General features: G+C 40.2%; 1 protein-coding gene across 1 annotated transcript; it reads left to right on the top strand.

Moving 5' to 3' along the window:
* The first annotated feature begins 247 nt into the window (after window positions 1-247).
* LOC104094763 (superoxide dismutase [Cu-Zn], chloroplastic) lies at window positions 248-5023 on the top strand. The gene is made up of 8 exons (XM_009600758.4): window positions 248-738; window positions 1415-1476; window positions 1589-1628; window positions 1769-1864; window positions 1972-2003; window positions 2122-2197; window positions 2375-2428; window positions 4809-5023. The coding sequence occupies exons 1-8, from the start codon at window positions 462-464 to the stop codon at window positions 4832-4834; spliced, it is 663 nt and encodes a 220-aa protein (XP_009599053.1). The 5' UTR covers window positions 248-461; the 3' UTR covers window positions 4835-5023.
* The last annotated feature ends 21564 nt before the right edge of the window (window positions 5024-26587 follow it).

Here is a 26587-nt window from a genome sequence, read left to right as displayed (position 1 = left end):
TGGTACGTGCATTAAGATAAGACAACATTTATGATTTTGTTAAAATATATAATTAACGTGCTCAAACAAATCATATCATATAAACTTTGATATATTTAATATTTTTTAATAATGTCCGCACAGGGTACTAATACTAGTAAATAATAAAAAGAGGTTTATATGCGCCAACGTAATTAGTGACATATCATTGCGACAAAGTAATATGTGCAAGTTTACAAATTCAATAATGATAATGAAAATAACCCCTTTTTTCCGTATAATATTTTAAACTTTCTAGTGTCAAATAAAACAAACAACACCAAATAGATCTTGCAGAAGAGGCCAATAAGAACAAGAACCCAGAAAACCCAAAGATAAAATCTCATACAATCTTGTTACTCTACTCCACTCACTAACATTGTCAGTTTATCAATTAGTATATCATCTTTCTCATCTCAATCTTAGCCACCTGTGTGGAATCCATGGCCGCCCACACAATCTTCACCACCACCACCGGCACTGCCAATTCTTTGTTATTACCAATTACTGCCCCTAACACCAACTCCTCCCCTTCACTCCACTCTTCTTTCCACGGTGTTTCCCTCAATCTCAAGTCAAAGACTCCCCAATCTTTGACATTTTCTGCTGCCACTGCTCCTAAACGTCTCACTGTTTTTGCTGCTACTAAGAAAGCTGTTGCTGTTCTTAAGGGCAATTCCAATGTTGAGGGCGTTGTCACTCTATCCCAAGATGATGATGGTTGTTTACTTTTCCACCCTCTATGCTCTTATTTGCTTTTTGTTGTCTCATTTGTGGATTTTGACCTAAAGACATAGACTTTGCTGTTTATTTTTCCACCCTTTATGCTCTAATTTGCTTTTCTGTTGTCTCACATTTGTGGATTGTGACTTAAAGATGTAATCTTTATTACGAATGTTTTATACCCTTTTAAGTGAATCTGCTTATTTTTCCACCCTTTATGCTCTAATTTGCTTTACTATTGTCACATTTCTGGAATTTGACCTACCGATGTGAGCCTTTATTTCATACCCTTTTATTTGTTTATTTTTCCACCCTTTTTGCTCTAATTTGCTTGTATGTTGTTATATTTGTGGATTATGATCTAAAGATGTAAGCTTTTCTACAAACACAAACACTTCATACCCATTTCTCTATATCTGAATATAGAGAATTTCCAATACTTCTGTTTGTAATATTGGCATGAGATTAGTATAAAGGGAGTAACATGGTCAATGAGGATCCATAAAGCCGACCCTTTCTTATTTGGGACTGAGGCGCAGTAGTTGTTGTTGTTTATCCTCATTTGGTTTTGTATTACCATATTCATTGTTTGTGACTTAAAGGTGTAGGCTTTTATACGAATATTTCATACCCTTTATCTGAATACTTATTTGTTTATTCTCTCCTTGTATAGGTCCAACCACTGTGAAAGTTCGCATAACTGGACTTACACCTGGACTTCATGGATTTCATTTAGTGAGTACATTTTATCATTTGAATGTTATGGCATTGTTATAAGGTTTTTGTTGTAATTTTTAATGAATTATGGTTAACGTTGTGTTTTGGTTTGCTTTGTTTTGTGTTGTAGCACGAGTTCGGTGACACTACAAACGGGTGTATGTCTACAGGTTAGCTTTTGATCTAGTTTTCAGTTTTGACTTAATTGAGATGCTGGTTAATTGCTACTCTTGTAGTGACTAATTGGAAATATCTTTACTTCTAGTTTTGTGGTAGTAGTTTGAAGTTTCGTCCCACTGTTTTACTTTAGGACCCCATTTCAATCCTGATGGCAAGACACATGGAGCTCCTGAAGATGAAATCCGTCATGCGGGTGACCTGGGAAACATAGTGGCCAATGCCAATGGTAAAAAAAAACATGTTCTCGATTTCTTCTTAGTGCTTTTGACAATATTTTGTTTGTTAAGATCGATGATGATTTTCTGTATTCTTAATTGTGCTTACTGTATGCAGGTGTGGCTGAAGCAACAATTGTAGATAATCAGGTTTTTACCTCCAACCTTGTTTGGTCATTTGAGTGCTCACACAATTTTGTGCTCGACATTTATTATTGTTATAGGTTTGGGATAATTTAGTGACTCTATCTTTTTGTACATCAAACAGATACCTTTGACTGGTCCAAACTCAGTTGTTGGAAGAGCACTTGTCGTTCATGAGCTTGAGGATGACCTTGGAAAGGGTAAGGTTCTACATTACAATCTGAAGTCTTTTGGTCCTTTTTATCTGTGGATTTGAAAAGGTATCCATGTGAGCATGTCAAATTTATTTGGTGTAATGCTACACGCTGCCTTTTATATTTCGGGAGGTCAACGTGGTGCCTTTATGAGCTAATCTCCTTTTGGTGATCCGTCTGTAGGTGGACATGAACTCAGCCTTACCACTGGGAATGCTGGTGGACGATTGGCATGTGGTAAGAAAGAACTCTTTTCTCTTCTTCCCCAGCTGCTCTCTCTTCCTTCTGGTGTAATTTTCTAATCTGTTATTATTCTTGCTAAATTAAAGACCAAATTAGTGAAACTTAGCCCGATATTGCTTTAGTCCTAGTTGCATGGTGTTCGTAATGGTTAAGGTTAGACTTAAGAGCTTATTTTGCAAGTGTTCCTTGTCTAAAACTCTATGAGCCAGGAGACGGATGCTCAATTTATTTTTCTTCCAAAAGGCAGCCTATTTATAGTTGCTTTTGGTAATTATAACTGTTAAACATGATGGATTTTCTTCTTTCCTTTTCCTTTCTTTGGGACGAAGGGTTGTGCAAAGCTCTTATATGCTTCGGTCTTGTGCTTTTCCTTATGCTGTCTACTATATATGTTAAACCTTTGTTTTAGCTGTGTTGGTCTTATGCTTTTCCTTATGCTGTCTACTATATATGTTAAACCTTTATTTTAGCCGTGTTCTTCATTTCGCCCTTATCTGGTTCCCTCAGGTGGTGTTAGCTAACACTCTGTCACAAGCACAGGGTATCAGTTGTGTTAAGCACTCCTAAGCATTTAAATCTGTTTTCTGAATAATGCTTACTAGACTTGCTCATTGTTCAGAGAGTCCTTTCTAGAGTTACTCATTGTCTGTTGAAACCTATCTATTCTAAACCTGTGACCAAACTGGCATTTGATTTGGTTAGATGCAACTGCAGTACTGCACTGCATGACTCTTTTAGCTATTAATTAGTAGGATAATTATACTTATCAAAGAAGAACAACATGAAAAGCTCCAGTAACTGTAGAAAGATAGCTCTAGACAGATTTTTCTGAGTTTCTCGTTGCCAATTACGTCATTTATTGTTTCGTAGCTAGGATTTTGATTTTCACTTCCTTCAACTAGACTAGTAAAAACTCTATGGTTTTACAAACTGAACCAAAAGTAAGACAAGTTCTTCTTCTGGTGCTTATCATTGCATTGAGTGGTGACACTTTGTTTTGTTGATGTCCTTTTCTGTATTGCTAGTTTATATGAAAGCTTTATCTATGTATTCTCTCGCTCTGTCACTGTCTGTATCTCTCTCTCTCCCCTCCCCCATTTCTAACATAGCAACATTTACACAGAGAACTTTATATGCAGCATTATTCATGAAATAATTTCTTTGTCCTTCGCTTGCATTATGGAAATGAAAATTTTAGGTAGAAAAGTAATGGATGAACTCCAAGAGTTGGCATTAACATTTTGGGCATCAAATTCCTGTGGAACCAACTCATTCCTTGGTCTTGTTTCCTTCTACTAGATACACAAACCATTTTTTTTTTTATGTAACTGTAGTTTTGTAGAGTATTGGTCATTTCTAGTTAATAAATGGAAGAATCAGAGTATACCCCTTTTCATGAAGAAACTACTTCTAGGGCCTCTTAACTTCCAGCCTTGTCTTTAATATTTTATTTTTTGCTTTAAAAAATATATGTGTGTGTGAATAAACTTTGGGTCTTGGCACCCAAAATGTCAGCCAATAGAAGTATAAAACAAGGCTGGTCGGTACTGAGGCTGCTCAAAAAAGCTGTTGTTTCTGGGCTGATCTCAAGTTTGAATAGAAGGAAAACGAACCCACCTAAGAAGGAAATTATACTAATTAGACCGTTGGTGACCAAATTACGAGATCTACATAGGAAAAAGAATGTGAGATACATGATAGAAGTAGCTTCATGCTAACTCAGCGTCTGCAGCAATTTTGACTTTTCTAGAGAGCATCAGATCAACCGTTGACAGCTAGGATACTTTTTACACATATATATTTGTGGCTGCTTTCGCTTGGAAATTCTATGCTCTTTTATGTTTTTCTTTTTGCCGAGTAGTTCATCCCCCCGCGTTAACCGAGTCCGATTTATTTTGACTGAACCTTAGTTTTAGATGACCGAAAAGCCTCTAGTTCAATCAGTTACCTGTGCGGGGTTTACTTGTCATTGGTCTACGTACAGACTTTTGTACATTATTGCCGTAACTGTAAAAAATGGACTTTGAGGTTATGTGGTTTTTGTCTGGCTTGGATATGTTGAGAGGAAGACTTAACTGCAAGAAATTATGAGTAGTCTCATAGATTTTCCACTTTGACTGGTAATTTCATTCAAAGTTGAGATCTTTATATCTTTGTATTCCTTAAACGAGGACGTATTCTCGTGTACTTTCTTTTTGCTATTTCATACTATTATAGATCCGCTGGTTATTTTTCTCTTGAGAGCTTTGCCATCTGTGAGGCCCCTTTTATATTCTTCGAATTTTATTCACTTTGAATCGTCTGAATGCTATGTATATAGATGCTCCCAAAAATACATTTAGGCTAATGTTCATTATAAATTTTTCCTATGCAGGCATACTTGGTTTGACTCCAATATGAAGTTAAGGTAACAACTCTTTGGTAGGAACTATAATTGAGTGTTATATCCTCCCCAGTTTGCCAAATGAGGCGCAACACTTTTTTCTTCAATAATACACTGGAATTAAGTCGCTATTTTAGCATCCCTTGAGTTTTGGCTATCAAAAATAATTCTTGGATTATATATAGCCCCATTCATGATTTTCTTTATACTAGTTTCTCGGCAATAAGTATAATGTTCTTTATATAATTGTGATGTCCAATCCCAGCTGGTTCATTAATACTTCATCTTTCACAAAAGAAAGAAATTGGGTAAAATAGTGCAAACACAAATTAAAATTCATCATTACCATTGTGGATTAAAAGATTCACAAGCGGGCATTACCTATTAAATTAAGCTTTTAATGTATGATGCATCTAGAGTGCATTAACATTATAAGCACTACCAAATAATAGATATATCTACTAAATTGGATCACCAAAATGCTTATTTAGAGTACAGTTAAACATTTTTCTTCGGGGATCTTTTCATGTATCCTCCTAAGAATCCTTTTTCCTTTACCTTTCTATTTATATTGCTGCAAAAGTATTATTAGAAACAATTCTTGATTCAGCTAACCAAAGTAGTTAGGACTTAGGCCCTTGTTTAAAATACAAAATTAAAAGCATTTTATAATTCTTTCACATTCCAATGACTGAAAAATACGACTCTTATATAGAAAAAACGCAACTTCCTTGCAAACAAAATGTCATGGGCTGCTTTCCATCATCGACCCATGACCCCTTTGACGCGCCCCATGGCGTCCTGGCAAGCCACCCAACGCCTAGTGCCACGATCGGCCTCGTGGTTTTGGTAGCACCAAGTGACAAGCGCGCATGCGCCTCTGTCGCCCCACCGATAATCAGTTTGGTTTCATTCGGCTTGATTCACGGCGTCGAGTATTTGCACTTTAGATCTCATGACTCGACCTGTAGACGGTGATACCGCCACCTTTGGCGACGTGATCTTTTCTTATTCACTTGTGCTGGTGGCGGAGAGGTCGGCGCCTGTGTTCTGGCTCTGGGGGGGTGGGTCTTCCCTTTCTCAATTATGACGTACTCGGTTAGGTTGCCATCTAGGTCTCGGTCGGGGGCGACTTCCAAATTATGGTCTCATTCTTCCCTTCCCTTGATTCACGATCCTTGCAGCTTAATTAATCCCTGGGGTCGGCCTCCTGACTTCAATGCCTTTATTGAAGTGATGAGCTTTGAAGATATGATTTTCTCGTTTGGATTATTTGATTGGGCTTTCAATGACAGCAAATTGACTTGGAGCAATAATCAAACCGGTCAACATTGTATCTGGGCCAGACTAGATAGAATCCTTTTGAATGGGGACTGCCCGCTTCTATATAAAAGCCGTTTTGCTTCCACCAGAGTTGACCATTTGCCTAGAGTATCCTCTGATCACTCTCCTCTAGTAATCTTCTTAGAAGATTATAATACTCGCAGGCCTGGGGTCTTTCGTTTCCAAAGAATGTGGATTCGGCATTCTGATTTAAAGGGTACCACTTATTTGGAAACTAGAAACTTGCCGGTTTCCAAGCGAAACTCGATGCTACTTTAACACAAGGGCCGGTGTCCATCATTGAAAGTGGCATCTCTGTTTGCGCACATTGGAGAAAGTGCTCTGCTAGTGAAATCGGTCCATTGACACCTATAATTGTTTCAACCAAGGCCGAGCACTCTTCTCGAATTTTTGGATGCACTCTCGCTTTAAGTAGCTGAAACCTCTATGTGGAAAAGTTTCTTATTGCGAAATGAATGGCATTCTAGAAGCAAGTACCGTGAGGGAAAGGTGAAAAGAACCCTATTTAGGGAGTGCAATAGAGAACCTGAGATCCGATGCGAACAATCAGTCGAAGGAGCGGAGCTTAGAGCCTTTACTTTATGTAAAGCGCACTCACTCTAACGGCGTACCTTTTGCATGATGGGTCAGCGAGGAAATGGGAACAGCGGCTTAAGCCATTAGGTGTAGGCGCTTTCCAGAGGTGGAATCTTCTAGTTCTTCCTATTTGACCCGAAACCGATCGATCTAGCCATGAGCAGGTTGAAGAGAGCTCTGGCAACAACAGAAAGGAAGGGGTCCATGTAGCTGCTGTGTCCGCCGGGGAGTCCATTGCATCAAGAGTATAGAGATTGATTGGGCCCAAGGACCCTTTTAGCAAAGCAGGAATATAGTTAACAAAGAGGTATCTAAGTTGCTGTTGGTTGAGACACGGGATGATAGGGCGGGCGGCGACTAATTCAACTACTTGCTTACTTTTAGGATTTTTTTTTTCCTCCACTACGCTTGCTTAGATTGGACTCCTTTCTAAAAGACCCTTGACACGTATTCTCCGCCGGAGTTCAGACCTCAACCTCTTGATCTGGAGATTTGACTTATTTTCCAAACTTTCTATATATTAAACAGCTTTTTTAGGTCCAATTCCATCAATTTTGGTTGAGGCAATTCTTACTTGTTCATCGCCAACTAATCTAGCTCCCAAGAGGCCGCTAGAGAAAGGGTTCCGTTTTCGAGTCTGTTTCCGATTCTTCCGACCTTGAATCTAGGTTTCCCCTAATGCCTTTCCTTGAAAAACAAGAGAAGTAATCGCACACGGCGAAGACGTATCACGGTAGGGACTACTAAGCCTTCGGCTATTACCGGCTGGCAAGGCTTGGCCCAACATTGGATTTGTTTGAAAACTACCAAGGTGGCATTCATTCAATCAAATCTTTTCATCATGAAAAGCATTTCCACACAAGGAGGCAGGCGACCGGGAAGCTTTGCTTCTAGAATGCCGACTACATGGCAAGGGTGAAGATACTAGAGTGGTTTGGCACTCCTGGTCTAAGAGGAAAAGAGCGAAAAGCTTACTTTTAGGTAGTGGCCTAAGCGCTAAGAAGCTCCAATCATGCTACTCAGACTATCGGTCGGGGGGGCGACTCTTGGACGAATTTTTAACGTGCTCGGAGAGCCTGTTGATAATTTAGGGCCTGTAGAAGCTTAGTCGCTGCTCACGCACGGAGCTCGCCGCTGAAGCGTTAAATGTGCTTCTATTTAGCAAATAGAGTTTGACTGAGATAAAACAGAATCAAAAGGAGCTCTGGCCTTGTGGTTAGGGGTGAAATGCCAACCAAGATCGGATATAGCTGGTTCTCCCCGAAATGCGTTGAGGCGCACTGCTTTCCCTACTAGGGGCACAAGAGGCACTTTTTGTCTAAAGCCTACTTCCTCTCTATAGGGCGTCGGGAGCTCAGTGATCGTCTTAGCATAAATACTATCAAGCGTCCCTTGCCCGAAGATATTTATGAGGCAATAATTGAGACCCAATTCCAAACGGAGCGCTAGATCCAGTGTGAAATAAGTGAATTTATCCAGTTGAGGCATTCTTGATTGATTGAGACAAAACGATTCCCTCAATACAGCTTAACTCCGTCAAGCCTAGTGCGCGCCGACATGCTCAAAATTACCTTTTGAACTTCTTCCATATTAGGAGGGCTCGTAAGCATCTAGCACCCCCTGCCCTCCTTGTTCAAGTAGTTCAAGAGTGAAAGGGCGTAGTGAAAGAAGGGAAAGATATCTTTCAAAGATATTCTACCCCTAAAGGCAGTTCTCTTATATGGTAAAAAACATGGACAATCCTGTGTATTCGATCTAGTGCTCTCACTTGCCCCCAAGGGGCCAGAAGAAGATACCCAATGTTCAGGGTAGAAAGCCAGGGTTTGGTACTTTGACGAGCTGGCCGCCGAGAGAGCACTGAGACGAAGAACCTAGCTAGGAATTTCCCTGCCCGTGTCTACTTCTTGAAAACCTAAACGGGCAAGGTAAGCGTATCAAGCACCTACTCCTTATCTATTTAAGACTTTCTTCTATCTACTTAATTTAAAAGGCGACCCGCCGCGCCGGGCTATAAGATAAGATACAGTTCTTGTACTACTTGATTGACTGGTAAGAAAGAGCTTCCGTAAGAACTGGAAGACTCTTGTATGTACGGTAACCCTCTCTTCCGCTACTGGTGGACTGTTGCACAGAAAGGGCGACAGAAGCAACCTTTCTTAGCGCGCTTTTCAAGCGCTTAGCTTCTGCTAGTGGCGGGGCGGCAAGGCCATGTTGTTCAGTTGGAAGCCTGCAGGCATCAGAGGCTTGTGGGAAAACTTAGATATCTTACTATCACTAGACTTGACATTACCTATGCTGTGGGGTTGGTAAGCCAGTATATGCATGCTCCTTGTCCCGCCGCTGACAGCACTCCACTGCTATCGTCATGTACATGGTACAACAAGAAGAGAATTAGCAGAAATCGAAAGGTTTTTACCCAAAACTCCGCTCTGATACCTCCTAACAACCAGGAGGTGGGCTTGGAAGCAGCCATCCTTTGAAGAAAGCGTAATAGCTCACTGGTCTAGCTCCATGGCACCGAAAATGTATCAGGGCTCAAGTGATTCACCGAAGCTAACCGACCGAAACCCCTGCTTTTGCCAGCATGACAGCAAGCACGGACTGGCAGCAAGGAGTCAATTGCTCCAGTACGATGGACCGGGGGGGGTCCGCCAGAGAAAATGCAAGACGATAGAAGAGTTCGCTCCGCCGCGTAAGATCCTCGAATCAACCACGACTAACTTCCTTGGAATATCCATCATCTTGGTCTCGACCTTGTTGAGCTCTCCCTGATCGAAAGTTCCTATTTTGCTGCCTCTTCGATCGTCTCCAACTCCCTAAAAAATAAGAGTACTTGGTGACCTAGATGGTCAGGGTCTAGTTCCGGTAAGAGAGAGAAAGTTTGATTGATAAGGACCCAATAGCTTTTCGATTGTTGGCACCGACTCCCCCTTTCAAAGTAAGATAGTTTCGAACAACATATATGATATTGAGACCAGATAAGCGGCAAGAAGAGCATTTGAAATAGGAGCAGAGTCTGTCACGTGAGTGCCAGCGTCCAGCGGCTGGCAAGTGCCAACAGTGCCGCGCACACAAACCATCATGTTGCCAACATCGCCGCACGCACAGACAGTGTCACGCGCGCAGACCCTGATGCTCAAGACAAAGTTGCTGCCATCGGACTAGCTTCCACCTTGTAGAAGACTAAGTCTTTTTCATTGTAATTATAGAGTAGTTTTACTTCACTTATTTTCAGTGTGCTTCTATAGCTTTCATAGGTCAACTCATATAACTTTGGTTTATTTTTTTTAAGCATTATTAAGGGGGATCAAAGCATTCAAACATTCAAGCATTCAAATAATTCTCTGTACTGGTGTCTCTCCCTCCCGACACCGCATAGCATCTTGTAATAGCTTTCATCATCATCAATACAATCATTAGCTTTCATCATCAATTGCTCATTTTTCGCTGCTCAATTGCTCACGATATTGATTTTTCCGTACGACACTGACAATCTAGTCTAGCATACGGAGGGGACCTCAGTTGGCGCTTAGCAACCGCACTAACATCGGTTGCTTAGCCTTACGTCGCCCTTCTAAGGAACTTCAGGAAGGCGCCGCGTAACAGTTGGTATCAGAGCGTAGGCTCGACATTGGACGAGGGAACTCATTGCCATCATCATCACCATTTCTGACCATGGTGAATTATGGGGATCGCATCACGGTCCTCGAAGAGACGGTTGACGTACTACGACCCATTGTAGATACGGTGCCTGGTCTAAAAACCAACCTAGTGCAAAGGTTAGACGACCTGGACCGCTGAATACGGTAGGCCAAAGTTGACATAGCAAACATCAGTAGCGACTCTGAGGAAGACCGGCAAACGGCTGCCGTCGAGGCAACCAAAATTCATGGCAAATTCGAGGACCTCCAACAGGAGCATGCCGAGGATTTAGCCCATCGGGAACTAGAGGCAGACGGACTGACCGTCATGCAGCAAACCATAGACAACTTGACAGGCCAGCTCAATGTTGTTAATGCTGCCCTTCAAAGCCTGCTCAAAGGAGGCGAAAACCAAATCAGGGGTGCCATGAACATTGCCCCCATGCCACAAAAGCTGAAAATTAAGGAGCCCAAGCCCTACAACGGAGCCCGGGATGCTAAAGAAGTGGAAAACTTCATTTTCGACATCGAACAATACTTCGATGCTGTTGGACAGTTGGAAGAATCCAAAAAGGTAGGAACTGCTGCCATGTATCTTCAAGGCGATGCAAAACTCTGGTGACGAGTCAAATACGAAGCCATCAGGGCCGGTGAAGATACTCTCAACACATGGGCAAAACTGAAGGCAGCCATACGCCTGCAGTTCTTCCCCGAAAACGTGGAATACAATGCACGGAGAAAGTTGTGTGAACTCCGCCATACCAGGTCGGTGCGGGACTACGTGCGTGAATTCTCCGCACTCATGCTAAACATACGGGATATGGGGGACAAAGACAAACTGTTCGCATTCATAAAAGGTTTGAAACCTCATGCTCGTATGGAGCTGCAAAGACAAAGGGTGGATACCCTGCCCAAGGCCATTCAAGCTGCAGAGTGCCTTGGGGATTATCACATGGAAACTCAGAAGGATAGGCCCCAACCGCCTATCCGAGGGGGATACAACGGGAGCCAGCCTAGCAACGGTGGCCCTAACAGAAGTGGAGGAGATCGAGGTGCATCCAAATCTAAGACTCCTTCCTCAGGCAGCAACAGTGCTACATCAGTCAACAACAATCAGGGAAGAAAGCCCCCTTCAGAATGTCGTCATTGCGGCGGTGAACATTGGAACAATCAATGTCCCAATACACAGATCAATGCTCAACAGACTGGTGAAAATGAGTCAGATACTGACGACTCAGACGGCCCCGAACAAGTAGGTGCCTTCAACGCATTTGTTGGCTCCATTCATAATACCTTGGCGGGAACCAGTGCTGGTAACCCCAAGAAGAACGCATGCCCAATCGTAAAGAAAGGGAAAGGAAAGGCGGACGAGAGGCCTCCCACAGCACAAAAGAGGACCTTAATGTTCGTTGACATGAAAGTAAACGGCAGACCTATTCGAGCATTGATAGACACGGGTGCTACCCACAACTACCTGGCCTCAACTCAGGTGCAACGCCTCGGTCTAGCATTGCAAAAATATAAGGGTCATGTCAAGGCTATCAACTCTCCATCTCGGCCAGTGAGTGGAATAGCCAAAGAAGTGCCAATGAAGCTTGGCCCATACAAGGAAATATTCGACCTACGCATAGCTATCATCGATGACTTCGAACTGATAATGGGATTGGAATTCCTCAGGCAAACCAACACCATCCCGGTGCCATATGCCAACATGCTCCTAATGATGGGAGACAACAGGGCCAAACCCCGCACCATACCATGCATACCCATAAAGATGGCCACTGAAAACATCTCGGCCATACGAGCAAAGAAGGGAGTCAAAATACAAGAACCTATGGTTCCGGCTGCCCTCAACATCATCAAACAAACATTAGATCATCGGCGTCCAACAGCTCATGGCGCCCCTTATTGTGTGAAGATTTGTCAAGCATTCCAAAAGGACAAGTCAGATCACTCAGCACAAGCGGGACTCTTGGAGCCGCTACCTGTCCCACAGAGACCTTGGAAAAGCATTTCCCTGAATTTCATCACAGGATTACCCAAGGTCGGAAATCATGCAACCATCATGGTAGTAGTAGACCAATTTTCCAAGTATGTTGCCTTCATCGCAGCCCCACAGAACATATCGGCAGAAGATACAACTCGACTCTTCTTCTCTCATATTGTCAAATATTGGGGCATGTCCAACAACATCATTAGTGACTGCGACTCACGCTTCACTAGCAAGTTTTGGACCCATCTATTCAGGTGCCTCAGATCCAAATTGAGTCATAACTCCAACTTCCATTAACAAGCAGATGGCCAGCCAGACCGGTTCAATGACATGTTGGAGGAATATCTCTGCCAATTTGCAACCGGGTCACAAACACATTGGGTGAAGCTTCTGGATGCTGCTCAGCTGTGTTTCAATTCACAAAAGTGCGCCCATACAAATAAAAGCGCTTTTGAAATTGTTACCGGACAACAACTGCTACTCCCATAAACGGTGAATGCACCAAACATGCCAACATCTCCTCGAGCTGCCAGTTTTTCGACAGAATGGGAGCAAACTTTGAAGATAGTGCGGAGCTATCTTGTCAAAGACCAAGAGAGGGCAACGAGGTATGCCGAACAAAACCTTCGCTTTGCCCAACATCAAGCAGGGTACAAAGTGATGGTAAGATCCCCGAGGCAGAACTTGTTTGCAAAGAGGACCCAAGATCCTCGCCTATTGCAAAGATACATCGGGCCTTTTTCCATTGAAAGGCGCATCGGGAAATCCAAATACCAGCCTGGTGAAAAATCCATCCAGTCTTCCATGTCAGCCGCCTCAGAGCATTTCAGAAATACATGGAAGATCATTCAGAAAACCACCTCACAACACCGAGGGGAACAGACCTCCCAACCATCAAGAGCCTGGCCAATCACCATCATCCTGCAGGTAAGGCTCCGAGGACGTCGCCAACTCAGGTGGGGGAGAATGTCATGGGCTGCTTTCCATCATCGACCCATAACCCCTTGGACGCACCCCGTGGCGTCCTGGCAAGCCTCCCAATGCCTAGCGCCACGGTTGGCCCCATGATCTCGGCAGCGCCAAGTGACAAGCGCGCATGCGCCTCTGTCGCCCCACCGATAATCAGTGCCAGCGCCCAGCGGCTGGCAAGTGCCAACAGTGCCGCGCGCACCGACAATGCCGCGCGCACCGATAATGCCGCGCACACAAACCATCATGTTGCTAACAGCGCCGCACGCACAGACAGTGCCCCGCGCGCAGATCCAATTCCAAGCACCAGCGCCCAGCCGCTGGCAGATCCAACTAGTGCCGCGCGCGCCAACAGCAATGCGCGCGCAGACCCTGATGCTCAAGACAAAGTTGCTGCCATCGGACTAGCTTCCACCTTGTAGAAGACTAAGTCCTTTTCATTGTAATTATAGAGTAGTTTTACTTCACTTATTTTCAGTGTGCTTCTACAACTTTCATAGGTCAACTCATGTAACTTTGGTTTATTTTTTTTTAAGCATTATTAAGGGGGACCAAAGCATTCAAACATTCAAACAATTCTCTGTACTGGTGTCTCTCCCCCCCGACACCGCATAGCATCTTGTAATAGCTTTCATCATCATCAATACAATCATCAACTTTCATCATCAATTGCTCATTTTCCGCTGCTCAATTGCTCACGATATTGTTTTTCCCGTACGACACTGACAATCTAGTCTAGCGTACGAAGGGGACCTCAGTTGGCGCATAGCAATCGCACTGATATCAGTTGCTTAGCCTTACGTCGCCCTTCCAAGGTACTTCAGGAAGGCGCCGCGTAACAAAAAGCATAATCTGACTTCTAAAATCACTTGTCTAACAACAAAAAATTCTAGGTTCTCTTATTAAAAAAAAATCTACCGTCTTCTCAAAGAATAATACTTTCCAAATAAAATGAACTATCCAATATTAAGTTAAAATGCATAAGGTTTAGTGTCTTCTTTATAGCAAATTTTGAATGAAGGAACATAGTCCAACTATTACACTAAGAAAATTTATTTGAGTAGAAAATACACGATATCATAGCAAAATCAAGTTAGAAAGACAAGAAATGACCAAAGAACGGGAAAATGACTTTTAAATCAGCAAGAATATGACAATGGTTTTGAAAGACAAAATTTATAGCAAATGGCTAGTAGTCGAAACGGATAAACTATGATTATGAAAAAATAAAATACTAAAATGCATCATTCATTTGGAAGAAGCTAAAAGATGGAATTTACAAAAGTGGGTACATTAGTGTTTATGAATGTACTGAGAAAATCAAATATGCATCGACAAAAGTAAACTCCTAGACTTAGGTAATTAAATTTCTTTTTTACGTTAATAATTTATGAGATTTTGTTTCAAATTGCCCGACAAATAGATGCATGGATCAAAATAACTAAGAAAATCTCTTCCTGCCATCAACTTTTTTCACACTCGTATTTTCCTAATCCCTTGATTTGTGTATCATCGTATTATTATGTGTTTATTCAAGAGTTAATTTTACATAAATATACTTAGTAAATTCTCACGTCATTTTTGGTTTAAAATTTGACCTTGTGCATCAATTAGTCAAAAATACTAAAGGAAAAGTGATATTAAAGTAGTTTTTTTTTAATTTTATATGTTAATATGGTTTGATAATGCTTCTTTCTGTTCTCACAGTGGAAGTATTCATAGAAAAGTATTTACTAAGATACATATCGGAGAACACATATTTTTATACCATCCTTTATTTTTACACCATTTTGGTACTTGTATACTTCTTTTAGATCTAATTTTAATATTCTAGTTTTATTAATTTCTTTTATGCGTGTTAGCTTAGTACTTTCGACTATAAATATGTTAGAATTTTCACACATAGGGTCGATAATATATTGAATTGTTTTTTCTATCCACTAATCACAAACTTTAAGTAAAATTTTTATAATTTACAGTATATGTGTTGCTCCCAAATGCACACGCAAGTATACGTGGTCGTACACGTAATATAGGATTGTAAGTCCAGATATCGTACCTACAGGGACTTGTGATTAAATATCAACTAAATTAAACCAAACACATGATCTATTCAAGTGAATCCTAATGTATGAATATTTAACTAAAATTAATCTAGAGTAACAAATTAAGAGATTAAAGAAAACAACGACAAGCTTAAAGACGAAATCAATGTGAGTGAATATTCTAGAGCTATGGGTTAGCTAACAATCCCGTTGAGTTTTTCACTTAAATCGTCTAATTAATTTATCTGGTTTATTGGTTGACATGGTTAATATTGCTCGTAGCCTTCTCCTGAAGTACTACTCGCCTATTCAAGCTAATCTAACGCCTATATTCCTATGGAATTAGAATTAACAAGAACACATTAATAATTCCTGTATAGTAACCAAGCAAGGCGATTAGGTATATTCCTATCCTAACCGCAAATCTGCCCCCCCTCACCCCTAGAGTTAAGATCTTACTCTACTCAATCTTATATGCAATCTAAAATTCCCTCTCCCGAGTTCAATCCTAGATTCGTAGATAGTATTCAATTGGTGATCAAGCAATCAAATAATTAAGTGCAAGATTGAACAAATAAACCAATATGATAAAATAGTAAGAACAATTCAAGCTTCAAACTACAACGTTCATGTAGTACCCAAAACTCTAGAACTAATAAACTATGAGATTAAAGGAAAAGAAGAGAAGAAAAACTAGTTAGAAGCCTCCTCCAAGCGCGATGTTCTTGCCTCCGGTCGCAAAAACTCCCCCTAAAAATGGTGTTTAATGACTATTTATATGTGTAGGGAAAAGACCCAAACGAAAATGACCAAGTCCAAAACCAAATAGGAGACAAAATATGCTTTAAAAATCCGGAACGCCCTCACTACAGGCTTCGCCTCGCGAGGCAAAACGCGAGCTTCACCTCGCTACACACTGTGCGCCGCAACCTCTGACGCGAGCTCCTCCTCGCTTTAGCCTGCGCGTCGCCAGCTCTATAGCGAGCTAATCTTCTCGTGTCGCCCAAGTTCTTAGCTTCAATTCAATATTTGCTTCCTAACTTTTCAAACTCTTTTCTCATTCTCGTTTCTTGCTTTTGGTTCTTTTTCAGTTGTTTTCCTTTCTTTGTTTTGTTAAACTTTAATCATTGTATATTCAATAATCAAATAATCATAGCTCCATTCTTATAGTGTATAAAATACACATAAAATCTCTACTTTGCTCCAAATTTCGTCTTCAACGTACCTATACATAAAATAAATTCAATTAAGCACAAATATAGTATAGTTTAGCATTAAAGCACCTAAAATGTAAGGTAAATAATGCACTAAAAATATGGAATTATAGCCAAATATCAATAGGATATTGAACGTTGCAGTTAATTACTTGAAGCTTCTATTGCCCATGTCCAATATTCCATTTCAATTGTAATAAATTCTATGGTTTAACTATTCTATTACTCTCGACTTTTTTTTTGCTCTTCTTTTCTTGTATATATGTCTATGCAGTAATTTTAATATGTCAACTTTCATGAGTACTGTTAATCACAATTAATAGCGTACATGAACTACTATCTTGTTATCAACATATCAATAAACTAACACAAAGTAACCACATATATTACGAATTTAACCAAAATATATTTCAAATTCCTGCAAAGAGAAGCCAATATCACATAGAGAAATATGAAATTTACTCCCCATAATTATAATGCTAAATATAATTATGAAAATACTTCTTTTCTATAACACCTATGGAAACACAAAATCATAATCAAGCATAATTAATGCAAAATATTAATACATTATACTTCTCTAAAGATACATGAAATTTACAAAAAGTCATTACTAAATAAATAGTATTTAATTAAATATAAAATATTTAATCTCATGATAAAATAACTTTCAAGTACAAGCGCACGATCCTTTTAAATAACATATTTTATATCATTCCCCAACTCGGAAGTAAACTTTCACATACTCTTATACATGTAAGTATGTAACTATTATGTGTCAATTAATAATTTTATTTTAGCAATTCAATAACAAACTTATTCAAAGCATTAGTAATATGTCATTCTTACATACAACAAACATGCATTTCAAAATCATCATATTAGGGACATTTATCCCAATATATATATGTTGGATTTCATCAAAAAGTCTATATATATATAAATATATATATGTAGAACCCGATTGTCACCAATTTTTTCAATGTTAACCGTTTTGATATTGTCAAACAGAAAAACATATTAAAGCGAAAGAACGTACATATATTCCTTCTGCCATATGATTTATTTTCAAATTGCCTAACAAACAATTGTTTTGGATTCTTCTTCTCCACATCAAATTTTAGGAAGTGTTGCTTTGTAAATTTTTTCTAATATTCATGATTTGTTGGACACTTTACCATGCAAAGAAATAATTGCTATTCCCAATTGGTTCTGTCCATCTATGATTGTAACGAATGATTTTCACGGCACCTTATTTTTGTATATTTCATTTTTCTTCTTCTTCATTTTATATGCCTTTCTTCATTAATTTCTTGAAGATAAGTGTATTCTTCAACTCATATGTTTTCAATTCAAATATTGCATTGTTTACTCCATTGCCTTATCTTACATATTTCTATCATGCTATATGACTTCAATATTATAAGTTTCCCCAAAGATCAGTGGCGGAGCCGGAATTTTTATTAAGGGGTACCAAAATATAAAAAAATAAATATACCAAAAAGTCAAGGAGGTTTAACTTATAGTAAATATGTATGAAACAATTTTTTTTACGTACCTAATAATATATTACAGTATAATTTTTCAGTGAAGGATTATCATTGACACCGTTTATTAAAACATTTTGTGGAGAACTCTTATCTCCAGCGACTCCTCAAGATTTCTTCTTCCTTACTATGGGTGGCATCTTTGTACAACTCTCTGTTACAAGCAGCGTCTTTAAAAATGGTAAAACACTTTTTCCCAGAGTCATGTAGTATAAGTTCTATCGAAGGGGTGCGTCTGTCAGTTCCTCTTCTTGAGAATTAGTTAATCGGTGTCATTTTCTAGGAGTAGGGACTTTGATTTATTTAGAAGTTTTTTTCTTTTATCCTTTCTTTAGTGAAGGGTAAAATTGTCTATTAACTTTTGATGGGTATTTTAATAATTAACTTTAGGCTAAGGGCTTCCACTTTTAATATAATATATAGATTAATTATTGAATGATCAACATATATTAGTGTGTATGCATGTTGTGATTGAAATTCAGTGGAACGTGGTATGAGGTTACATGAAAATGGTTACTGTCCAATATACTTGAAACTCACTACATATTTAGTTGCTAATTTATAACTCACTTTTAATTCCAAATTGTAAAAAGTTTCAAACTTTTGGCAACTCTCTTTCCCTCTTACTTGAAAGCCAGCACATAAGAGAAATTTTAACAGAAAAGTGAAACCATAATATTTACTGTTTGCAGTACCTATTTTTTACATCCTGCAATCATAGTGCATTTGCCAAGCAAATATCTTAGAATGCTCATTTCTTAATTAAAACCTTACTCACAATTGCTTGTAATTTGATTATTTAGATTGGCTGAAAACTTAACTGCCTCTTACTTTAATCATTCTGATATAAAATGCCACCTAATAATGCTTCTTGCTTTCATATAAAACTTTGCCCACACAAATATCGGTCAATCTCTTATTGCTTTCCCTTTATACACAACTTTAGTTCTTGACTATTGAAGACGTAAAAGAACAACAAAAGAAGAAAAATAAAGAGAAGGTTAATCATGACATATTTATGTTGAAATTAACTTCGTCAAAAATGGGTATTTTTACATGTTTTGAGATAGTAATAAACAATTTTTATTCATGTTTCTCCAGGTGCGTAGTCGAGAAAGTCAAATGAGAAAAATTTACCTACATTTTGGTGTAGGTAAATCAATAGATGCATGACATTTATTATTTTTAATTTTAACAAGATGTTAATAAGAATCTAAAAGAAGTGCTTTATATTTATGCATTTACTTCTGAACTTCATATAAATGTAGTGCCATTGGATATATATTGTTCCTTAAAATATGAAGAAAAAAACATGTTTCAATATTAAAATACATGGAAAGAAAGAAGAGAAAAAACAAGAATACATTAGGTACGTATGAAAAGTACTATAACAACTTTGAAATGTAAAGAAGAGTGCAAGTGCAAGTCGCTGCAAATGGCAAAAGAGTATGCAGGGGTGTTCAAAGGTTTTTTTATTCATTTCCCACTTGTTCCCGGTAGCTGTATTAGGGTCCGATTAATCTTAATTTAATCCTGCGAAAGCTTTTTCTACTAGATTTTTTTTTCTTACTCACAACGTGAACCCGAGACCTCTTGTTAAGGGTGAACTGATCGGGGTGTTCAAAGGTTAGATTAACTCACAAGTGTGCATGTGAGATACTATGCTATATATACAGTGGCGCAAAATTTTTCCTAAGCGGGTTCCAAAAAAAAAAGTTAAAAAATTAAAAGAAACTGTGGCCAATGAAAACTGAATCAGCAATCTCACAAAGACTTTGAATCTCCTTGATCACTGAGTTATGCTTTTGAGCCGCGGCAAAAGAATTCAAAATATAGTATGTAAAGGCACAAAACAAATTTTGCCTTATATCCACAATGTAATTATCGAACCCCCTTTCGCCCTTAAATTCGCCCCTGTTATATAGTGTCGTAGTTCAAAGTCTAAGTATAAGAAAAGAAAGTAAAGAGTGACTAGTGTGAACCAACTTATGAGATAAAAAGTCAGTAACGTGAAAAGGAGGGTTTCGATGGAAACACTTACCTTGCAAAACATTTCAATTTTAGAGTTTTTCTTTTTCTATGTCCTTTGTGTGTATTGCATTAGTTACAACTTCCACTACCAGTTTTCTGAAAGGCAACTAGTTCCATTATACCATATTGTTAAACAACTTAAGGGATTATTTCTAGCACATCTTGGCAATGGGATTCGGGAAATTAGGACCCTTGATATTCATTTCTTTGGAATGTAATACTCGAATTGTGTTGCAGTAAGATGTTTCCATGACTGACTTGAAGAGGTATTGTTTGGGGGGAGGGGTGGTGAAATTAAATTTGAAAAAAGAAATTGTGATATTTACAATAGAAATATCTTCACCTCCAACTTTTATTTAGAGAGTATACACTTATTACTAAGTCCCAAATAAGTTGGTGTCTTCTATATATATTCTGACTATCATATTTCTCCATTTAAATTAGAGCCTTGACGTAACCGGTAAAGTTGCTGTCATGTGACCAGGAGGTCACGGGTTCAAGCCGTGGAAACAGCCTCTTACAAGCAGGGTAAGTTTGCGTACAATAAACCCTTGTGATCCCTTTTACGGACCCTGCGTATAGCGGGAGCTTAGTACACCATACTGCCTTTTTCATATTTCTCCATTTAACTCGGATGGATTAATCATGAAATGTCTTCTTCAATTACACTATGGGCTATTGTTTCTATTAAGTGAATAAAAAGCGGCTCTAAGGGATTCTCAGAATTTTAAGCAAAGGACATGTTTCAAGAGCTTCCATATTAAGCAAGGTTTTTATTCTTGAAAAGCAGATTCATTATTAAAAGTGATTATTTGGGATTTTGGTACAGTGAACTTCAAGAGAGAGAGTTCACCAAACTATTTTGGGAAGGTGGATTTCTAAACTTCATTTCAGCAGTTTGATGGACTCAAGGTTGTTTATCCGAAAAATCGGATATAATTAAATTTATAAGTAGTTCTAAGGATATGTGATATACCTTGACATAAATCGTACGTAGAAGTGAAAATGTTTAGATTCTTGGTTATAAAAACGGAAGATAAATTATTGAACAAGAAGAGTGAGTATGCTGAGTAAAACAAGCTCAAGAGATTTATTCTTCAATAAGAGAAGTAGTTTTTTTCTTACAATGTGTGAACCTGCTCTGTGCTTACAAGGATTCCCCCCTTTATAATAGAGAGATCATACTTTATTTATAATAAAAAATATATAGTGGAGAACCCATGATGAATTGTCTCTTCCTCGATTCCCGCCAAGATTATCTCCCCTAGTGCGATTGCAATGGATCTTGTCTGCGAGCTCGATACTGGCTCAAGCTCGGTATTGGGTCGAGTGCTCGTCCTTGGTTCGAGTTCGACATTCGGGGTGAGTGTCAATCGGTCTGTGCGTCTCCGACAACCTTCATGTTGCATTGCGGTTTAATTTAGTCATGGGCTTAATAATGATACCGAGCCGATTCCTCGATCGGTCTTGGAACTTGAAGCTTGTTTGTACTATCTTCGGAACTCGTCTCGAAGTATCACTTAGGTCGCTTACTATTTGAACTCGATCAAACGTACGAAGGCCGAAATCTATTTCGACCGTATACAGATAGTCCCCTCGTTTCTCAGGAAGATTGTGGTGAGAAGCGATATAATTTTCAACGGCTCGATCAGATTATAAGCTGACGTTTTCACTGGGCTCGATCATGACGTACGTGATAGATATCCCGTCGATTTAGTCTTTCAAGGTATTTAACCCATGTCAGACGGTGGTCGGCCACCGCTGATACTGAACCGCCACGGTATAAACCTATAAATAACCCTTCTATTTATCATTTACCACTTTTACATCTTCAATCTCCCAAATTTTCTTACTCTTTCTGCCTCTATTTCGCCGCTTGTAGAACCACCTTCACCAGCGTTTGGCATCATCAACCTTTCATCTTCCTTTGCTTTTCTTTTTCTCATATCAATGGTTAAAACTTCAAAAACCGTACCTCAGAAGGAGAAAGCTTCCTCTTCACGGCCGTCCGGTGATAAGGCACCGGTGGAGCCGCCTCCCCACAAGTATATTCCTGGCCCGTGTACTCTAAAGATCAATTTTAAAGTTGAAAATCCTTCGTCGGTTTCGGGTCGATGTGAGCATGTGTCGATGCACATGTGCTCGATAACAGAGGGTCATCTCGAGGCTGTGAGGAAAGAATGCAACTGGGGTCCCGAGGTTGTGTTGCAAATTCCCTCTCCCGAAGAGAGCATCATCACTCATGTGGAGGGGTTTTTAAGTATTTATACTTACCCCTTTACGTTGGGTCCCGTCGACCCAGTGATCATTGATTTTTGCAAAAGATATCAGGTCACCCTCGGTCAAATTCATCCTTCTCTATGGCGCATAGTAATCTTACTTCGCTTCTTCTCCGACAAGGCCGGGGGGGAGGGGTGCTGGATTTTACCCTAAGTTACCTCATACGATTGTATCGGCCTCAAATCTTTTGAGGACTAATCAGGCTCCATCATCGGGCAACAGAAGCTTTAATGTCGAGCATCGACGAAGATAAGGATCGGGGTTGGATGGCCCGTTATATTCAGGCGGGGACCCGTGACCTTATCCCAGAAGAGAAGATGTCATTCCACGAGGAATGGAATTTCGACCGTAAGTGATTTTCATAAGGCATTGCTTTTCGTATCTTTCTCTAATTCTATTTGACATCTCCCTCCGATACATGTGCCCCTTGGATGCCACAAGCGGTACCCGACCTCGAGGATTGGGTTCAGAAGTTAGCCTCGACTTCCTCTTATGACGAACGCGCTTGGCGTGATTTGGCGAAAGGTAGGTGGGAGGCCAAGAATCACGGTAAGGGTCACTTCTCATATTTTTCGAAATGTTTTTTGTGCTCCATTCGTTACTGACTTCCTTTCATGCAGACGTAACCAAGGATGCCGTTTTGAGGCCTTTGAGTGGTGAGAAAGGAACCAAGTCCCCGATCCCGAAACCGAGAAAAGATAAAAAGCGAAAAGCTGTCTCTCGGTCAGAGGACCTCAAGCCCAAAACTCGAAGGGTGAGGAGGAAGGCAATCGCTCTTTTGATGGACTCGGTCCAACGACTGAGAGAAGAAGAAGAAGATGTTTTGGCTTTGGTGGTCCGATTCGCGAAAGCTATCGAGGTCGCCAGACCTTCTGAGCCGATGACGGCTACACCGGTCGGGGCCGGTTCTGATACCCCGAGTCTTGATCAGAGCGTCCCGAGCAATTCGCTCGGGACATGATAGTAGGTAATTTGCCTTCTCTTCCGACCTTTTCCGAGGAGGCATTAAAGGAAGCTCGAGAATTGAAGACCCCCAATATGGGTGGAGGCTCTAGTGTAGGGGATCCTTTTCGGGATTGCTTTACTGGAGTCGGTGATGCCTCCGATATTAGTGACGCTTCTATTCTCCTAGAAGAGGCCAACGTTTCATTTCTCGGGTAATGATTTTACTGCGCTTGATTTCTTCATTCTTTTCTAAACCTGACTTGTGTTCTTTCCCTTCTATGTAGGCCATTAGCAAGTTTCGAGCCGACCTCAACCAATGTGAGGTCAAGCTTCAGAAGGTCTCGGGGGAGAGAGATGCTCTGCGACTTCTTTGCGGCCAAAAGGACGAGGTTGTAAAGGACCTCCAAGCAGATTTGGCTAAGGCTCGTGAAGAAGAGGCCGAACTAGATAAGAAGGTGAGCCTCGTTCTTTTAGAGTATGGGTTTGACCCAACTGTGGAAGCTAACCCTTCGTTATCTCAGCTGTAGCAAAAGGTTGAAAAGATCAGGTTACTTCGGGAAGAAGTCGATCAAATCAAGGCCGAATGTGATCGGTGGAAGGAGACTATCGACCGCCTGGCTGCAAAAAAAGAAATTATCTTGGCCAAATTATCATCAGCCGATGTTCAACTTCGAAGCGTCAAGCAAAAAGGTTCGGCTCAAGCCAAGAGGATCGAGGAGCTTGAAACAAGGCTTGCTGAGGCCAAGGCGGAGATTGAGTCATCGAAAGTCATGGCAGACAAGTCAATTGCTGTGTATCGGGCTGATGCCGAGGCTGCTCAAATGGAGGCAAGAGAGGCAGCGGATACTGCCGACACTCGAGCACATTGGGTTGCCGAACTTGCTAAGTGTCGATCTCGGAGGGAGACCCTCGAGGAGATACACACTCGAGGTTTCGATCTTGCTGAAGAGATAAAAAGGGACAAAGAACTCGAAGCTGATGTTGAAGCCTTGGCTTATGATGGCGACGATGATGATGATAATGATGATAGTAGCAAGAGCGGGTCCGATAACGGGGGGAGGGGATGGGGGGGATCCCGGTGGAGAAGAGACCGCTCTCGATGATAACCCAGAAGCTTAGCCCTTAGCTTCTATGTTGCATTTATTCATGTAAACAATCTTTGTATATTTATACAAATATATTTTTCTTTTACTGACTTGCTTCTGCTTTCTTTCCTTGCGAAGATTTCATTCATGCCTTGCGAATGTTTTCATAAGGATTTAGGTGATTTCATCGAATTCGGCCTTCGTAGCCTTTATGGCCGAGTGAGTGTTTGCTCGAACTCGAAATAAAAGTAGCCCTCAGGCATAGTAGTCGAGTGAACGTTTCGAACTCGACGTAAAGTAGCCCGTAGGCGTAATGGTCGAGTGGGTGCTTGCTCGAACTCGAAATAAAAGTGGCCTGTAAGCCTTTTATGATCGAGTGAGTGATTGCTCGAACTCGAAGAAAGATAGCCCTTAGGCTTTAATAATTGAGTGAGTGATTGTTTCAAACTCGAACTCAAAATATCTTAGCCCGTAGGCTTTTTATGACCGAGTAAGTGATTGCTCGAACTCGAAGTAAGATAGCCCTTAGGCTTTAATAATTGAGTGAGTGATTGTTTCGAACTCGAACTCAAAGTATCTTAGCCCGTAGGCTTTTAATGACCAAGTGAGCGATTGTTCGAACTCAAAGTAAGATAGCCCTTAGGCTTTAATAATTGAGTGAGTAATTGTTTCGAACTCGAACTTAAAGTATCTTAGCCCGTAGGCTTTTTATGATCGCTTGTATCAAAAATTCTTTTGATGGTGGTTGGCCTTTAAGCCTGTTTGAATCATGAAGCAGGAAGATCTTTTCAAAGTGTGAGATATCTGAAAAAATAAGAAGTTCTCCTTTATAATTCATTATACATGTGTTTGTATCTTGTGCTAGAGTTCGAGCAAAACTATGTGGGCATGGTTCATTTTGACCATTTGGCCCTTACACTTTTCTCTATCGAGACCCTGTTCGACATGAATTTGATATGAAACAACTTTCTTGTGCCAAACTTGATTTATTCGATTGGTAGCCCCCCAGTATTCGAAGTTGATTAAGAAGGAGCCTCGGATACTATTGATTTGTCCCCGGGTAGCACATAGTTGTTACCTCGTTAAAAACCTTGCCGGAAAAACCCATTTGGGATAAAAAGACGAACTAAGGGGAAAAAGAGTACAACGCGTGCTTTGAAACCAGAGGTCTTGATGTTTTTTGTCGAATTCCTGCAATGAGTTAGTGCCGAATATACGTATATAGACGATAGAGAAGAGAAAATCATACCTTAACAATAATATCGTTTGAGAAGCGATATGTTCCAATTGTTTGGTAATGGTTTTCCATCCATTGCTCCAACTTTATAAGACCTTTTTTTTCCCGACTATATCGAGGACTTGATAGGGTCCTTCCCAATTTGGGCTGAGCTTCCCTTCATTAGGATCTCGAGTGTTGACGGTGACCTTCCTTAGGACCAAGTCCCCGGTCTTGAAATGGCGGAGCTTGGTTCTTCTGTTGTAGTACCTTTCGATTCGTTGTTTTTGTGCAGCCATTCGAACCAGTGCTGCTTCTCGTTTATCATCTAATAAGTCGAGGCTAGTATTCATTGCCTCGTAGTTCTATTCTTCCGATGTATGTCGGAACCTTGCACTTGGTTCCCCGACTTCGACCGGAATTAAAGCTTCGGAGCCATACACTAAGAAAAATGGAGTCGCTCCTGTAATGGATTTAGATGTTGTCTGATATGGCCAAAGGACTTCGGGCAAAATTTCTCTCCACTTTCCTTTAGCTTCGTTCAATCTTTTCTTTATGTTTTGGATGATAATCTTGTTCGTTGATTCGGCCTGTCCGTTCTCACTAGGATGATATAGTGTTTACAATATCCTTTTTATATTATGATCTTCGAGAATTTTTTTCACTTTACCACCGATAAATTGCTTACCATTGTCACATGTTATTTCTGCTGGTATACCAAATCTACACACGATGTGATCCCAGATGAAATCTATAACCTCTTTTTCTCTTACTTTTTCGAACGCCTGTGCTTCAACCCATTTAGAGAAATAGTCAGTCATAAACAAAATGAATTTAACTTTACCTGGGGATGATGGTAGAGGGCCGACGATATCCATTCCCCA

Source organism: Nicotiana tomentosiformis, chromosome 11 (assembly GCF_000390325.3).
Source record: "Nicotiana tomentosiformis chromosome 11, ASM39032v3, whole genome shotgun sequence".
Classification (NCBI taxonomy): domain Eukaryota; kingdom Viridiplantae; phylum Streptophyta; class Magnoliopsida; order Solanales; family Solanaceae; genus Nicotiana; species Nicotiana tomentosiformis.
This window is presented reverse-complemented; position numbering and strand designations above follow the sequence as displayed.

What these genes read in the sequence shown, in the direction of transcription:
- LOC104094763 (XM_009600758.4), top strand. Translation starts at nt 462, where the DNA reads ATGGCCGCCCACACAATCTTCACCACCACCACCGGCACTGCCAATTCT. An exon ending in TCTATCCCAAGATGATGATG is followed by an intron (nt 739 to 1,414) that starts GTTGTTTACTTT and finishes CTCCTTGTATAG; the next exon opens with GTCCAACCACTGTGAAAGTT. An exon ending in TGGTGGACGATTGGCATGTG is followed by an intron (nt 2,429 to 4,808) that starts GTAAGAAAGAAC and finishes TTTCCTATGCAG; the next exon opens with GCATACTTGGTTTGACTCCA.